The 18,325-nt window shown below is 34.6% G+C and overlaps 1 protein-coding gene, 1 long non-coding RNA gene and 1 pseudogene across 5 annotated transcripts; all 3 read left to right on the top strand.

Annotated features, from left to right (window-relative positions):
• The first annotated feature begins 5,665 nt into the window (after nt 1-5,665).
• LOC148863799 (beta-D-xylosidase 4-like) lies at nt 5,666-8,874 on the top strand (annotated as a pseudogene). The gene is made up of 6 exons (XR_016109570.1): nt 5,666-6,137; nt 6,317-6,622; nt 6,794-7,070; nt 7,170-7,508; nt 7,699-8,112; nt 8,201-8,874. The product of XR_016109570.1 is annotated as a beta-D-xylosidase 4-like (transcript).
• A 2,984-nt stretch (nt 8,875-11,858) lies between these two features.
• On the top strand, nt 11,859-16,138 carry LOC148863800 (small ribosomal subunit protein uS11z). Of its 3 annotated transcripts, XM_088978980.1 has the most exons (8): nt 11,859-11,931; nt 12,045-12,073; nt 12,602-12,671; nt 12,773-12,892; nt 12,974-13,019; nt 14,740-14,825; nt 15,055-15,184; nt 15,833-16,138. In XM_088978980.1, exons 3-8 carry the CDS (start codon nt 12,630-12,632, stop codon nt 15,898-15,900), a joined length of 492 nt encoding a protein of 163 aa, XP_088835106.1. In that variant the 5' UTR covers nt 11,859-11,931; nt 12,045-12,073; nt 12,602-12,629; the 3' UTR covers nt 15,901-16,138. The 3 variants fall into 3 exon arrangements, with proteins under 3 accessions (XP_088835106.1, XP_088835105.1, XP_088835107.1); XM_088978979.1 differs by lacking the exon at nt 12,045-12,073; XM_088978981.1 differs by lacking the exons at nt 12,045-12,073; nt 12,602-12,671.
• A 52-nt stretch (nt 16,139-16,190) lies between these two features.
• Nucleotides 16,191-16,750, top strand: LOC148863801 (uncharacterized). Its single transcript, XR_016110102.1, has 2 exons — nt 16,191-16,300; nt 16,413-16,750. It is a non-coding gene; the product is annotated as an uncharacterized LOC148863801 (long non-coding RNA).
• The last annotated feature ends 1,575 nt before the right edge of the window (nt 16,751-18,325 follow it).

The raw sequence follows: 18,325 nt of genomic DNA on the forward strand, positions 1-18,325 counted from the left end.
ATCTACATTAGGCAAAAGTTTTGACATACAAGCAATACAAATTGTGGTACAGGAAAACTGTAAAGTGATTTCCAATGGTTAAGAATTCAAGGTTTTATATCTGTAGTTGCTTTTATGTTATCATGTTTTGATAGCGTGGAATATATCTTCAGAGATTAATGCTCAAATAGTTTGTAGCATTGGTTCATTCATGAGCCATAGTTGAACATTCTAATGTTGGGAAATTTTGTGCTGTTGGGTGTATCGAGACTGAATCTGCCCCCCACAATGTCCCACAGCACATCCCGCCATGTATTGAGAACATCTCCCAATGATGACATCATCATTCCAGATATTATCATCGGGAGGTATTCCCAGTACACAGCGGGAATGTGCTGTGAGACGTTGTGGGGGGCTGATTTGAAATTGGGTGTATCATAGTAAGCAAAAGAATAACAGATTCAACCAAATAGATACTTCAGTCTTCTCTTTCCTGTTGGTTGCTTCAATTATGTATTGCACTTTTAAAACTGAACAAATTAAGTATGAATCAACAGAAACTTTGGTCGGATAAGTTTCTTAGCATGGTTTTTTGATCTGCGACTTTGGTTGAAACTCGATCAAATTTGAAATAGTTAGACCAAATTGGAGCCAAACCACCCTGCCAACTGCCTTATAGGCTTGCTTCAACTTTTGCGAGGCATACGCCTCACCGCCTCATGCCTCAAATTGGTAAGGTGTATACCTCATATAAATAGCATTATATTAGGACAAATGAAAATTTTAAAATACTTCTGTTATTGCTGCAAAATTCAAACTTTGTTTCTTTGGTTGGGTATAATTTAAACTAAAAGGTACTTAATGATGGGAGATTTGACCCTCTATTAATATTGTGTCCTGTGGCAAATCTGAACCGTTTTATTCGTCCGATAAGACTGGCCAAAACTGGTCTCTATGAATTGGACATCGACCCATGGGAGACTCACAGACCACTCAACGATAGCTTGGAGTAGACCACCTTGAGGTCGTGTACCTAGGCAACTCAAGCGACCAACCGGTCTCCTTGACCTAGGCAATTAGCGACTTGTGTGGACTGTGGATAGCTGACCTCCGAGGTATCGTCCTACGTGGCGTGTCCAACCTCATCCGCCCGTTTCATTTATCAGTTCTGAAGCATATGACGACACACACGTTGCCTACTTGGCAGTGATGAGTTTGGTTTTGTATGCTTTGTGAGGAAATGGATGAGGATCATCACAACAACGTACGACTTGCTTTGAAGATAACATACTAATAAGGCTTATAATGCCCAAATATCTCGAACATGCAACTCGGTCCCCAAAGATTATATAAAGGCACCTCCAAACCTTTACAAGGTATGTGCGATTAAGTGCACATAAGCTCTCATGTTCTTTGAATCCCTTTGCTTTATTGCTTTTTAGCTCGGCTAACTTAAGCATAAGAGTCCCTAGGTTGGGTCCAAGCCCCGAGTACTCTGATCCGTTGTTTCTTACAGGTCAGTCCGCTGTACGTCCAAGTTGTCCTCCAACAGGGAAGTTGGGCGATTTGACTGACATTAGTACTCATAATATAAATATCTCTTTGACATCTCCTCGCATCACCCATGACATGTTATAGAACACACCAATTTACGAACTAAAATTAATTGTTGTGATTATATATAAAAATAAACATATGAATATAATAAAAATTAGATAAATTAAAAAAAATGTTTATTATCATTTATAAATTAGGTTATATTGGAAAACAACTAAAATATATATAAAGTAGATGAGCGTATTATTTAATTTGGATGTAGGATGTTATAAATATAGAATATAATTAAAAAATATCAAATATCATATTGATAATAATATAATATAATAACAAGTAAATATATAGATTAACTGAAAAAGAAATAAATTGTATTTGAAACTGTATAAGGAAATTATAAATAAATTCATTTTGTTATATACGTGTGTGTGTGCGTGTGTGTGTGAATAAATAAAACAGTCATTATTATTTATAAGTTTGATTAATTGAAAAAAAAAATTAGAATATTTGTAAATTAAGTAAAAATGTTATTTTGTTTAGATGTAAGATGTTGTAAATATAAAATAAAAATTTAAAATATCATATTAAAAAGAATATAATATAATAAAAAGTGAATATATAAATTAACTAAGATAGAAATAAATTGCACTTGAAAATGTATAAAGAAATTATAAATAAATTCAATATGTGTGTGTGTGAAACAAACTTAAAAGTTTTGAAAAAAAACTATCAATATTAAAACAAGTATATATGGAAGGAAATATAAAAATTATATGAAATAAATTAATTTGACCTTGAATGCATAAAATATTCCAAATAATTTGTGTATGTACATACATATTATTTAATCCAAATAGAAAAAGTTATAAACATGAAACAAAATAAAAAGGATAAATTACAAATTATTACCCTATACTTTGGAATAATCTCATTTTAATCCTTGAATTTGAAAAGTGTCATTGCAGTACCTAAACTTCCGAAAAGTGACACTTTAGTGTAGCATCGTTAACAGATGTTACAATGGCAAATAGAATGACCAAACTGCTTTTTGTTGTCATGAACAATCAAAGGGCATTATGGGCCAACGGTGAGTAGTAAAATTACCAGCAAAAGCACCATTATGGACCAAAACAAAAAATCATAACTGTGACCAAACATAGAGACACTGATGGATCTAATGGTAAATTCATCGTCGACGCTCGATACTCAATACTAAAGTACTTAATCATCTATCCAATGGTAAGGCTAATTTGGAGTATGGAGCGTCGAATGAATTTACCATTTGATCCTCAAAAATTACCCTTTGAGGTAACCTAGCATTTACATGGCTTTGGTTTAGTACCAACTAACAAGAAATGGAGACATCACATAGCTGTCTACTTTGCTCACTGCTACTTTGGTTCACTCTCGAGGAAGAAGATGATTAACAGTGCCTTGTTCTTCTGAAGGATAATTTTGGGATTTTGAAATGTTTTCAAGTCGTACATGACACTTTTTTGAAGTTTTAAGTACTACAATAGCACTTTTCAAAGTTCAAATAATAAAGTGAGACTACATCCAAAGTATATAGTATTAATATGCAATTTACCCAAATAAAAAAAAATCAGAAGCATAATCTTCATATTAAAAAGTATATAACTAATAAAAATAAAATATGTAAATTAGCTTTAAATACCAATAAATCGCTTGGTACATGCGTACATGTATATATTCATCAATTATTATGTGTGTCTATATAAACTAAAATGTTGTATGCATAGTTTGAGATAGCATGAGAATTGAAGTCTTATGTTTCACCTCCTCAACATCAAAGTGTCTCACTTCCTCCTTAAATGTGCATGTTAGAATTTCATCTCTACTACATTTTTTAATGTACCAAATGTGAGAATAGCATCTCCATTCATATGTGCCTCCCATGTTAGAACCCACCAATTTACAAATTAAAACTAATAGATATTATTTTATTTAAAAAATAAAATAAAATATTAATATAACAAAAATAAAAAAATTGTCAATATAAATATTTCATTTATAAATACAAAGATCAAAGTATCGGTATTAGGCGTATCTAATAGCTCTAATAAAGATATAGATATAGATATAGATATGCTTTTCAAATACATGAATACAGACAAAAGATATCGAAACGCTTGGATATACTAGGAAATGCATAAAATCACATAAAATACATTAATAACACTAAACTTAAAGTCGAATTATTTATGAATAAGGTAAAAAAAAACACATGAGAAATAGGGATGAGCAAAAAAAAAAACAAAAAAAATGACCGAAATTGAACCGGAAATTGGCTAACCAAACTAATCGGTTCGGTTTTGGTTCAACATTTCAAAAAACTGATAGTTTTGATTCGGTTTCAGTTAACCATTTAAAAAACCAACGGTTAACCAAACCGACCGATATATATGTGTATATATATATATATATATATTATATATTATATTTTATTTTATATTATATATATTGGTGGGTTCAAACTAAGTCTGGCAGTGGCAAACTGGCAGACAGACTGGAAGCCGAATAGCCAAACTTTTATACTTTTGGCTTTTCCCTTTCTTTCCATCTCTCTCTCTCGGACTCTCACTCTGTGTCTCTCTCACTGTACTCAGTTTGGTCATCTTCTCTTCCTATTTCAGGCGTTCAGCCAAAGCCAATCAATTCTCAGGCTTCAGCTAGGAATGGCACTCCCTTCATCCCTCTTTGTCTTTTCATTCTCTTCCTTTCTCTCTCCCACTCAGCACGATGCACTACCTCCGCATCAAGATCCGGCACATCGGGGATCTAATTTGTTCATCATGCATCCACGCCAGCTATCCAAACCTCTGTCTCTGCACGCTCTCCTCCGATACCGACTTCACCAAGACTACCAACAACCTTGCATGAGTGGCGTAACCATTAATCTATCTCGCGCTCGAGTCGTCTCCAACTACATCGCCCGCCTCGCCAAGCTCCACGGCAGGAGCAAGAGGCAGCAAGGCGCACTGTGTGATTGTGTGGAGCAACTGTCGAACTTAGTGGATGAGTTGCACGAGACGCTTGCAGAGCTCCGACATCTCAGACGCACGTCATTCAGGACTCACAGTTCCCTTTTTTTTAATTTTTAGGGCATAAAAAACAAAAAAAACTGAATCGCAGTTAATTGATTCGGTTTTAGATCCATCAAATGTAAAAACAGAATAAATCGGTTCGGTCTAGAAAATCACCCCACAGTTTGGTTACCAAACTGTGAGCACCCCTAACGAGAAATGTACACTTTAATAGATTATATGAAGAGAAACATTGCAATCAACAATACCAGGACTCTAAAACATGTACACATCATATAATAATTAACATTTTTTGAAAAAAAAATATTTATTTAGTATTTTTATATAAATAATACCTATTTTTTTAACTAATAAATATATTATCATTTTTAACATATAATTTTAAAATAAAACATATGAACCATTTAATGTAGATAAAATAAATTATTTTTATAATTTTCAATTTTTATTAAAATTTTGGGGAAATTAAATCTTAAAATATTAATTTAATTTTTATAATTATAATGTTCAAATTTTATTGGAGAAAGTGGAGGAGCTAGTTTAGGAGAAATTTTATGAGAAGAGATTATTTAGGTTTTGGGAAAGTGCATCTCATTGTTTGTTTTAAAAATGACATGAAATAAAAAATTCAAAAAAAGGATAAAATTTCTTGACCTCTTTGTTTTAATCTGTAGATTATTGGCATGTCTAATTACTATTTAAGTTATGATTAATGGAAAGTTGGAATTCAAAATTTCAAATGGGGAAGAACGAAAAAGGGGGAGGTCAAGGCCTCAGGGGTATTTTCATATTTTATACGTGTTTCTAAAGAGTCCGGGGAAGTTTTTATTAAAGTTAAAATACAAGGTAGGTATTTTCATATTTTACACATTTTAGGAAACTAATAAACCTAGAAGACAAGGATTGAGATCCCGCCCAAATCCAAATGGATTAATTAGATTGAAAGTTTTTTTTTTTTTGATATGAGAAGTTTATCAGTTTGTTGCATTTGCGTAATTATAAATACACACTGAAGCAACATTTTTTTTCATGTTCATTTGTGTGAAGTGTGAAGCGTTGCAATTAAGATGGTGAAGTTGAGTCTCTTCATTTGTCTTTCTGTGGCGTTCTTTCTCGTTTCTGCTGGTGCAACAAGATACATTCCATCTTCACATAGGCTTCTTGATGGTGCAACCCAGCAGGGCAGCAATGGCAGTAACTTCACATACGTATGCCATTCTACTAGAATGGCCAGCCTAGGTTTAGAGGTTTCCAAATTAGGGTTTTGCAACAAGTTCCTTCCATTGGATGTTAGGGTAAAAGACTTAATCGATAGGATGGCTTTATCCGAAAAGGTTAAGCAGCTAGTACACCGTGCAGCAGGGGTCGAAAGGCTTGGCTTACCCGAGTACCAATGGTGGTCGGAGGCTCTTCACTGTGTTGCTAACTTAGGTCCCGGAGTTATTTTTGATGATGTTGTTCCCGGTGCAACAAGCTTTCCGACCGTCATTCTCACCACAGCATCCTTCAATGCTTCTCTCTGGAAGACTTATTGGCCAGGTGATACACACAGTTCACTGTATGCGGCGTCTTAATTTCAAGTAGTTAGATCTGTTTCTGGAAGGCATTAATTATAAATGGATCGATCGAAAATTTGAATTTTTTTTTTCTTCTGAGTTCTGATTAATGAACGAACGAATGAATGTTTTATTATGTTGCGTACTTGTGTTGGGTTATAGGTTGTGTCAACTGAAGCCAAAGCTATGTTCAACTTGGGTCATGGTGGATTGACTTACTGGAGCCCAAACATCAATGTTGCAAGGGATCCCAGATGGGGAAGAGTGATGGAGACACCAGGTGAAGACCCATTTGTTGGGGGTACTTATGCTGTGAACTATGTAAGAGGGTTGCAAGATGTGGAGGGAGAGGAGTTCACACAAGACTTGAACTCCAGGCCTCTCAAGGTGTCTGCATGTTGTAAACACATCACTGCTTATGATATTGATCACTGGAATGGAGTTGATCGCCACACTTTCGATGCAAGGGTGGGAATGATAAAATCATCGATCACCAGTGATTAATTAGTCATGCATGAAATGTTGATATAGAGAAAGTAAACAAAAAAAAAAGTTATATATATAATTCTCTGAAAATATTATATATATATATATATATATGTATGTTTGATTGTCATCGATGGATCTCAACTTGTGAAGGTTACGGAGCAAGACACGACGAAAACGTTCCAACGTCCGTTTGAGATGTGCGTCAAAGAAGGTGATGTCAGTAGTGTTATGTGCTCTTTTAACCGTGTTAGTGGCATCCCCACCTGTTCTGATCCAATATATAATTAACAATATATATTCACAAGTGATTACTTATTGTTCTGAAGGTACATCGTCTCTGATTGTTATTCAATCGATACCATTGTGAACGATATGAAATGGCTTGGTGACACACCTGTGGAAGCCATTTCTCAATCGATGCATGCAGGTAATTAAGTACTAGTCGATCGATCCTCACACTTAGCCCTAATTAATAATTTATTGATGGATGGATGAATATTAATGTAATATTCATTAAAAATTTCAGGGTTGGACTTGGAATATGGATGGTACTACTCCAGCTATGGCGTGGAAGCCAGCGAAAAGGGAATGATTAGTGAAAGGGAGATAGACAAGGCGTTGAGCAATCTTTATGTGGTTCTGATGAGGTTTGGATACTTTGATGGTAGCCCATCTTACATGTCTCTGGGAAAGCCGGATATATGTGCTCAACAACATATTGAACTTGCAGCAGAGGCAGCCAGGGAAGGAATCGTTCTACTCAAGAATGACAACTCTTTGCCTCTCAACACTAATACCCATAAAAACATTGCTGTCATTGGGCCCCATGCCAATGCTATCAAATCCATGCTTGGAAACTATGCGGGTATTATATATATATATATATAGCTAATTTATTTATTAATTATCAAATCAATACTTTAATTAATTCTCCCTTCTCCCTTCTCCCTTAATTAATTGCTTAATTTTGTTTAATTTGTTTTGATAAATAATATAGACTCATTAGGATATACTAATTCATTATATATGCACCCAAATTGTGTTTGTGTGTATAGGTATCCCATGCAAGTACACTTCTCCCAAAGATGGTCTCTCCGCATTTGGTAAAGTTACTTATGAAAAGGGATGTGCCGATGTTGCTTGCAAGAGTGATAGCTTCATTTTCTCAGCCATGGAAGCAGCAAAGAAGGCAGATGCTAATGTTGTTGTTGTGGGGTTGGATTTGTCAATTGAGGCCGAGTTTGTGGATCGCCTCGATCTCTTACTCCCTGGCTACCAAACCCAACTGGTGAATCAGGTTGCATCCGTTGCCAAGGGTCCTGTTATTCTTGTGCTAATGTGCTCCGGTTCTATTGACGTTTCTTTTGCTAAGAACAACCCTAACATCGGAGCCATTCTTTGGATTGGTTATCCCGGTGAGGAAGGTGGACGTGCCATTGGTGACATTGTTTTTGGAAAATACAATCCTGGTAGGTTTTTTCCTTTTTTTTCTTTTAATGTTTCATTTTCACTTTAATTAATTAAATTGATTTTTGGGTTTTATATTTTATGTTTCAGGAGGAAAATTACCAACTACCTGGTATCCAGCTGATTATGTGAATGCATTGCCGATGTCATCCATGCAGCTAAGACCTAATGACGAGTTGGGTTATCCTGGTAGAACCTACAAATTCTACAATGGAACAACTGTTTTCCCATTTGGATATGGCATGAGTTATACCAATTTCAGCTATGAAATAACATCTCCAGGAGGGTCTATTGATATTAAACTGCAAAATAATCAACATTGCCGAGATGTTACTTATGAGGAAGATTCATATAGACTCCCGTGCTCTGTTGTTTTAGTGGATGATGTGAGTTGTGATGCTGCAGGTTATGAGTTTGAGGTTGTTGTTCGAGTCCGGAACAACGGAACAATCGATGGAAATAATGTTGTTATGGTTTATTCTAAGTTTCCTGTTGGTATCCTAAGAACGCATCAGCGACAATTAATTGGGTTTGAGAGAATTTTTCTAAATTAGTGATAGGATATACCGATATATCTGTTAATAGCATATAGATCATAGTTAATTAGGAAGTTAATTAAAGTTATTGTCATTTTTAGCGAAGTGGTTTTATTTTTAGGTATAATATAGTGTAAATTAGTGAAAGTGGAGAATTTGTTTTTTATTTTATTCATTAGTACTGAAATGTCATAGAATGAATTGATGAAGAGGGAGAATTAGTCTTTATTTCTTTCGGGCTCTTGAATTGAATGTGTGAATGACGAGTTGTGATGAGAAATGAGAAATGGTAGAGATGACACCTAATTAAGATTCCATTTTGCGGGTCCATCCAGCTCGAGTGGCAATTAATAATCCTAGCGCCGGCCGGACTTAAAAATTCTATTTCCATATTCTATCATGTTTTAAAGTTTAGGGTGCGATATTAATTAATTATTACGGGTTTTCTGCATTGGCACAAAATTGAGAAAAGAATAAATTTTACGCACACTTGACAGTAAATATCATCACTTTTCATTTTTTGACTTTAATTGGACTACCGGTACTAGCTAGCTAGCTAGAAAAGAAGTTTGCTCAAAACCAAAGTTCAGTGGATTAACTATATTGAGTTTAAACTTAATTAAGGATTTAATTTGGTTAGTTGCATAGAGTATTTTTCATTGCTCTGACTACCATCTTACTTGCACCGTAACTGGCCCCTTTGGGTTGGGACGGGGGGTATAATCAGGAAAGATTAATATTGTTGAAAGCAAAGTTTCTCTAGAATATCCATTATTGAACTCAATATATTCCATCGTTGTGTTTCTTAGAAGATTAAATTTTGAAGCACACTGCACCTCAGCAGCAGCAGCCTCCTACTTCAATCTATTGCTCATCGATCTATAAACCAATAAATAGTCAATAATCAAACCCATGACATGTCAATTGATCGTTATAAGAAGCGCATCATCTACACTAACCAGCTGCTATTAAGTCATGTGTTAAACTACTCTTCTTAGGCTGAACACAGTGTGCCGATCGAGACGGATTCAAATCTAGATCCCAAGAATGAATTTGGTCAAGTACGGCTTTGATTATCGTCACTTCAATCTACGGTTTTGATTCAGGGCTTTACCCAGGGTTGCTACGCCCAACGCCTACGCCAATGGGTGTAGCAGATATTTCTTGCTTTTGTTGGTTTAATTAATCATTTAAGTAACGGAGTAAGCCATTCTTCAATTTTTTTTTTCTTGATGTTTCTTGTTGGTATCAGAATTGAAGGTCCATTCTCTGTGTGCCCAACTAGTGCTCTTCCCCTTCTTCCAAGAATCGATAAGCTCCTTTTGCTAATGCTGCGTTTGGAATTGGTGTAAAACTTTATCGATATAAAAGTACATCAATTACATTTTATACTGAATTGTGATTAGTTACCGTTGTATTTTTTAAAAATGTAATACGATCAAAATAAAGTTTTACATTGATTTTTACACTGGTTTCATGATATAAAACTCTATTCCATCTGAAAAATATATGCAAAATTGAACCGGAGTAGAATTTTACATCGATCATGATTATATACTCCCTCCAAACACTAACAAAATCGATTTGATATAAATGTTTTATATCGTTCTTGATTTACATCGATTCTAAACACAACCTAAAGGGCCCTTTACATTGATTCAAACATGAACACTCACACGCCTTTATCCCAATCTTGACTCTTTTTCTCTTTCATGACTACTATTTCTCCCGCTTCTCTGGCTAACATTTGATCAATTTCCTTCCACCAACATTCTATAGGGATATCCAATATTCTCACCCAAATGTTCATTGAAGTGATTTCCAGATCACTTGATTTCAGCATAGGTGACCGGTGTGTAAGCAAAAGGGGTAGTCTTTTACTAACCAGGTCGGGTTCATTGCTTAGAACCTCTCCCAAATCTAAGACTTAAACCATAAAAATGCGTTTTGTATGATTTCAATTTTTTAATCCTCATCCATCCACAACCAAAGCTAACCAAAGCTTGTGGAGTTGTAAAACTCCACTTGTTGTCTAATAGAATCTGCCTATATAATTAAATTGCATTCTTCGATGTTCTATCAGCTGATTCAAATTTCTTCAATATTTTCTTTCTTGGTTCCAGATTCTCATCCTGATCTTTATTGCTTCCTTCCGTATTCCCAGTACCATTAATTGATCGTTCAATTTAAATTTATCTATTAGAGTTACTCATATATTCCTATAGACAATTTCATTTATAATATTCCTTATCTAGTTTTTCTATTTATTCATATTAGCATTTACATTTCTATCACATTCATTTTTCTAGATATATTGTTTCTTGATTGCCCAATACCCCTCTCCATACAACATAGTTAGTCTTACAACTGTTTTATAAATGTAAAATGTTTTAAATAGTAAGAAAGTAATAAATTGCATTTGAAAATTATACAAATTTTAAATAAATTCAATTTATTATATACAAATAAACTAGGAAATATGCAAATTAAACATATGGATTATTTTATTTAGGTAAAGAAGATTGCAACCATACAAATATTAAACTTTCAGAAAAATTATTAATATTAAAACAAGTAATATGAAAGTAAATAGAAAACGAAAGTAGATGATGTTGGATTATCTAATGATTAGGTTCAAATTCTCCCACTTGCAATTTAGGGCATGCTTGTGTAGAAAAGATAATATTGAATTAACATGAGCCCGTATAGTCTAATAAAATAAGTACATTTGACTAAAGAAATAGATAAATCATAAATGTGGCAATCCGATCCCAACTTAAACCCAATTTAATCTTAACCCAAGCCGAAATTTTAGAGTTGGGGTTCAACAACTGGGGTTAGGTTAGGGTTGACCTCAACCCAAGGTAACGCAGCCCGGACTTGCGCCCTTTAGGGCCTTAGGGCTTAGGCTGTGTTCTTAATACAGCCTTATTTATTATTATTATTATTTTTTTGGGCCTTAAATTTAAGTCTGAAGGGGATTGGGTCCAAAAATCCCTAAAGTTTTAATTACGTGCACAATTTCTTTTACGGCCAGGACGGAAGGTAAGTTTCAAAGAATAAATGATATCTGTCGGGGAGTATATGGAAGATTTAAAAAGCTACGGTATATTTAAGGGAAATGAAAATAAATGAAGGGGGTTTTAGATGATAACCCTAAACCCTAACTCATTCCCGTATAAATAATCGTTTAAAGCGTTATCTTTCTCTTCCTGTTAGGGCTGGGAAGATAGCAGTCAAAACCCTAATTCTCGTATCTCCAACTCTCGGACGTATTCAGCCATGGTAAGCCAATCTTGCATTGGTGCTTCAGATCTTTTCTTTAGTATCCCTTGGTCTCTTATAGCTTTGTATTTTTGTTGTTCAATCGTTTTGTGCACCTAATCGTAAACATGAAGCTAGATGCGGAAACATCTAAATCTTCCAGGTGCACCCTGTAACATTTCCCACATCTGAAAGAAAATCTGTTTTTATAGAATGCTATAGTTCAAATGCTTGTTTTAGCTCAGCAAATCTGGTCTAGTATAGATGTTGAATTATCTATACAGCTCGTCTATTTTGCTTCCCTAACGAATCCTTCTTATTCAGCATGTTAAGATCGGTTTTTATGATTTTGATCAGCAGTTTATTGTCTTAGGGTTCTGGTAGAGGCCCCTAATTTATTTGCGGAAGGAATGATTGACCACCAATTTCTTATTATTTTTATCTGTCTTATGGGGGGATATCTGAAGTTGTTTCATTGTGAATTGTTGTTTTTATTTACCACTCTCACGCTTTACAGTCTTCGCGTTTGAATTTCCTTCGATTTATTTGGAATCTAATGTAAATTACATCTGAACATTATTAGTTAGAATGATTTTCTCTCTCTGCATTTTCATGATTTTGAGGTTAATGTTTTCGACACACCTGGGGTATTGTTTTGAATGTTTTGATTAGATTACTCTGAATTTTGTAGCCCAAGGTGCACTCTTTGATAAAACAGCATGAGCATGAATGCCATGAGTACAATGTTTAAGCGGATTCATGTACAGTTTCTCCTGTTTTTGCTTCTTTACAGTAGCAAAAATGAAATTCGAAAATCGACTGACATCCATTGTTTTATGTTCATGGTGATGCGGTTCTGCAGTCAAGGAGGAAGGTCAGGGAACCCAAGGAGGAGAATGTGACACTTGGACCTACAGTCCGAGAGGGGGAGAATGTGTTCGGTGTGGCCCACATTTTTGCATCATTTAATGACACATTCATTGTAAGTGCTGATGCATTCATATTGTTAGTGCAATACATGTTTCTTTGGTCTGATCATATGAGTTTTCTACCTGTTCTGCAGCATGTGACTGATTTGTCAGGGCGAGAAACCATTGTCCGGATTACTGGTATGATTTTTGTTTGGGTACCCTAATTTTAATGGGAACATTAAGTGAAAATTCTATCTTAAGTTTTCTGATTTTTTGTTGTCTTAAGCTACTACAGCATCTAAGTCTCTGAAGCTAAATCCTAATCACACAGTGTTAGATAAATTATACCCCATTTCCTTGTATTAACTATAGTAGCACATACCAAAACAGTTTCCTTTTGGCAGACTTAGGTATTCCCCAGGGAAAAAATTTTGGTGGATTAATGGATTATGATATTTTCCTCTATGCGGGATTACCTGTATGTGTTTATCTCCTTTAAAAGGTGAGGAAACAAGTGTTGCTATAGTACATGGTCAGTCTTATTGTGAGTGCTCCCAGGAACTAGTGGCTTATGCATTTGCCTTGCTCTTGATTGATCTTGCGGGTGTCAAATAGTTTGCTTCACATTGGATGATTGTCTTTCTATGCACACACATATAAACTGTTATTTGTGCATGCTCATTTATTATTAGCATATAACCATATAATTTTTTTTTGTTTTAGGCATTTTTATGCCACATATTAGATTGCAAAATTTTCCTGAAAATATAGTTTGGTACCCTTATTCCATATGCTACAAGACTGGAAAACAAGTTATTGTGAAACATTTCTGTTCACATCTTTCCTGCATAATAGCCTCCATAGATCACACCATTAGAATAGAACTATTGCATTAGGTTAATTGTTGAACAAATATATTCAAATGTGGAATGAAATAAATTCTGAAAAGTATTGGCCTAGTGTGGGACTGCTGGATGCCAATGTGTGCTTTTATGCTTGTAGCATGTTTAGTTATGATGCATGTGCAGGGTACTGATGCAACTGATGCCATTGAATTTGAGTTGCTTTGTGTCAAATAATTTATATTCGTAAATGGTTCAACGTAGAATTGAGTTATTGGATGAAAACATTTAATGCATATTTAATTTAAAAATTTAAAATATGTTTAATCCATATTTTGTTGAATCTTACTATGTAGAAGATTATCCTTGTTGATAAAAATTAGAGGAAAAATGCCATGCATTGTGTACATTAGCTGCTTGTTTATGTTGGATAAGAAAGGAGAAGTGTCCTTCAAGAAATTATAGTGCTGGAGTTCAATGTGTCATGTCAGTCTGACATGTACACTTCCCATCGATTTGTGAGAGTCCATTCAACGGTTAGTCCATCATGAATGAATTCCACTGATTATTCTTGCTATAGAGTATTTGACTGTTGAAATTAATTATGAGTTAGGAGTCATATATTTTAGTTTATCTATTATTTGGGGTGATATGGCATCTTAACATGTTCACATGATGCATTGTTCACTCGTGGAAGAATTGTCACATGCTGAAAGATTAGCCAATTTGGGAATCTACAAGAGAAACACTAGTCTTTAGGAGTTGATGAGTTCTTGGTGAAGTTTTAAAATGTGTGCAATGGAACCTATGAGATTTGATATGTGAATGTGATATGCATTTTGTCCTCTGTAAATATGAACCTTACTGTTAATGGTACTTTGCCTAGAAGCTTAGGTTTTAGTTGATGTTCCGGTACTGTGCAACTTTGACTTTAAACGAAGCGTGAAGCGACACAATCAGTTATTATTGTTCCATGTGGTACTGCCTTTTTTGATGGATATAGTTACATTTATTTGCCTTATATCCTGTCATCAACTTCTAAATGTAATTTGAAAGACTTGACTTTCTTCATGCAGGAGGTATGAAAGTCAAAGCTGACAGGGATGAGTCTTCACCATATGCAGCCATGCTTGCAGCCCAAGATGTTGCACAGCGGTGCAAAGTATGTGTTTTATTTCTCTATCTGGTTAACTATATTTCTTTTAATGTTCCATATGTAACCACTTGCAATGGGGATGCTCAAAGCTAAAGAAATTAATGATAGTTCATTACTTTTTCAATTGATTGATGCTTATTTTTCTTCCAAGTGATATTTTCTCTCTAAATTGTACACCTTTTTGCTTCTCTTATCTTCGCAAAAAATTGACCTCTTTGTCTTCCTTTCTTTTTAGGAGCTTGGTATTACTGCTCTGCATATCAAGCTTCGTGCTACTGGTGGGAACAAGACAAAAACACCTGGTCCTGGTGCCCAGTCTGCACTTAGAGCCCTTGCTCGGTCTGGAATGAAAATTGGTCGCATTGGTAAAATATACACCTTTTAATTTGGCTTTCAATATATACCATATAACCATAAGATTTAGCTATCCCGTTTATAATCAATTCATCTAGGTATCATATAGATTCTTCAATTTTTACTTCACTGTTGTATGTTGTACATGCCCATGTTTGTTTCTTGATTTCTTTAGGTAAACTTCTGTGTTAATTTGGTTGTAAGCATATTCAGCCATCAAAATTTTATCCCAACCATCAGGGGTTGGCTACAGGAATCCTCTCCCCTTTCGTCATCACATTCTTAAGTCTCTAACGAGTACCTGCCCTCAGTCAAATTACATGCATCTGGATTATTTCTCATGAATCTAAACCTTTTGTCTTCTCCCTGTTCTTCCAGAGCTTCTTATTTATTTGGATTGGGTAATGGTTTACCCAGTGCTTCTATGCATAACATTGCTGGTATTATTTTTGATTGGTAACTTTGGTAGTCTTGTAGCTATCTTGTAGAAGTGTGAAGTGTCCTTTTTTTCTTGTTGGCGTGCACTGATTCCGTGGCATTCCAGATGCGTTTTTTCATTTAAATCACATTGTTTATCCATTTTGAATGTCCTTGTTTTAATTTATGTATCATATTCTCATAATATGATAAAGTTGACACTTTTTTTTTCCTCTTTTCAGAGGATGTGACTCCAATTCCCACCGACAGCACTCGCAGAAAGGGTGGTAGAAGAGGAAGGAGGCTGTGAGTTTTGTTTTGCAATGCCAAAGCATTTGCGGTGGTGCAGGTTTTGGGGGGGTTCGTTCCAGTAGAGGCTGTTTCTATTTGAACAATTTTGTAGTTTGGCATTTTTTTCTATTATTATATAAAACAGAAGTGGGACTAGTTCTCTCTTTTATGGATGGTTAGGTTTTGTTGTTTTGATCAACTCATTCTTCTATCAACATAGTTTTCGATTATATATGGATCAGAGTTACGATTGGGTACATGTTCTTCATTATTTCATTTATTTGTTTATTTAGCTAGTTTGCCTGCTCTCGTGCTTGTAGGGGGAGTTTGACTGTGGGGGTTACTTCGGCAAGATTACATCATATCGTTTGGGGGGTAGGAGGATCTGCTATCTTTTATAATTGAGATTAAAAACTTGTGTAAGGTTTAAAATATCATTTTGATAAATACAAAAAAAAGAGATTAAAACTATATAATTCTGTAATTGCTAATCAACAATTTAATAACATATTAATGTATTAATACATGCAGGTCAAAATTATACATGTTCATATGTGCAATTCCAAGTTGCACCGGATGCTTTTATAAAAGCAGCCAGAAAATAGTAACGGCTGAGTGCTGACAGTAAATGGAAGGTCTACTTCCAGACTTGCTTGTTTTGAGGACTTCTACCACATCTTGCTTCATCCGTGGCAATGCTACTTGAAACCATTTACATAGAACCAGAGCAGCTTTTCTTAACTTTCCTATTCCTGATCAGATTGCCATTTCCTGTATAACAAGTACCATTTGCATTTGCAGAAGAATGATATCCACGAAGTCAAGTCAGGTTTGGTTTGCGCTAACCCATTAAGGGTGATTCAAATTCAATTCGCTTATAACTTGATCAAAGGTTCGAAATACAGATCCACCCTATCTGATCCAACACGATATCCCATCTGATAAAAGTTGGTTTGAAGGTTGCATTTTTATTAATTTGCTAACTTTTCAAATTTACTTTCAATTCATTTTGTTCACGGAATGATGGAATATCATATCAGGCCCCATTTGGTTTGCAAGAATAGGGGTCCAGAATCAGAATTGGAATTGGTTATATCGATTCCAACTATTTGGTTGGGCAGAATTGAAATCCCATTTTCATTCTTGCTAGAATGGCGTTTCCCCCATTTGAATATCATATCAGGCCCCATTTGATTTGCAAGAATAGGGGTCCAGAATCAGAATTGGAATTGGTTATATCGATTCCAACTATTTGGTTGGGCAGAATTGAAATCCCATTTTCATTCTTGCTAGAATGGCGTTTCCCCCATTTGAGGGAATGGCTATTCTTGCCCCTCTTAGGAACGGAATCTCATTTATGCTGATTTCAATTCTCATACTCATTTCTGTTTAAACCAAACAAACTATAGGAATAGATCATTCTAATTCCAAAGGATTTAGATTCCGACTACAAACCAAGCGAACTCTCAAATCATTTTTCATTCTATTTAAAAAAAAGTCAATTTTTTATTCATATTTATTAGTAAATAATAACATCTAATATCTCAATCTTATCTATACATTCAATATCCAATTGCAATTCAAATATGATATAAATCCAATGGATAAGATCTGATTTGAATTCCAATATAAACAAATCAAATTCACATCTAACCATATCCAATTTGATTTGATGCATTTACATCCCTACTATCTTGGATGGTTTGAATGACCACAAGCCAAAATAATGGCATGAGACAATGTCACACTCCCATGCTAGTTGATATTTTTATTGTATATTGCAGTCATTTTGGCTCTATGTCAGGATCTCCCTACAAAAAATCCAATTCGCTTATTATTATTATTTTTCACTTTCCAATTTCCACTCTATTCATCTATCTCTCTTGCAAGTGCAAATACACAACTCCATATTTATGAGCATTATTAATATCGAATACATATTTCTGAGGGTTTGTTTGTTTGCTTTAAACTCTGACATTTGAAAGTGCAATAATTATATTAGGTATATTGGTATTGGTGAACTTTTCTTTCCTCTGAACTTAGAATGTAGATGATGTTATGAATTTTGAAAATTATCAAATATCTATTTTGACCCAATATATGAGAGTTTTTGTTTGTCTTTTTGGGAGTATCATTGGAAAACAAAAAAAAAATTGTATGATTACACTTCAAAAGATAAGAGATAAGAGGAAAAGATTAATGAATTTTCTTTTAAAGTTAAAAGATTTCTCTTAAGAGATAAGAGTTAAGAAGAAATGAACAAGCCCCGAGTCTGAACTGAATAAATAAAATGAGATATCGAACCTGCCTGCCTCACTCATCCCATCAATGGTTATTTACTCCCGGATAGATTTGAGACATATTTGGGTTGGGAATAGGATTGCAACATTTGAATTTTTTTGTAAATGTAGCCTTGGTTGAGCATAATTGTATTGACAGGTCGG

Source organism: Nelumbo lutea, chromosome 3, assembly GCF_056320005.1.
Source record: "Nelumbo lutea isolate HS-2025 chromosome 3, American lotus-T2T, whole genome shotgun sequence".
NCBI classification, from domain to species: domain Eukaryota; kingdom Viridiplantae; phylum Streptophyta; class Magnoliopsida; order Proteales; family Nelumbonaceae; genus Nelumbo; species Nelumbo lutea.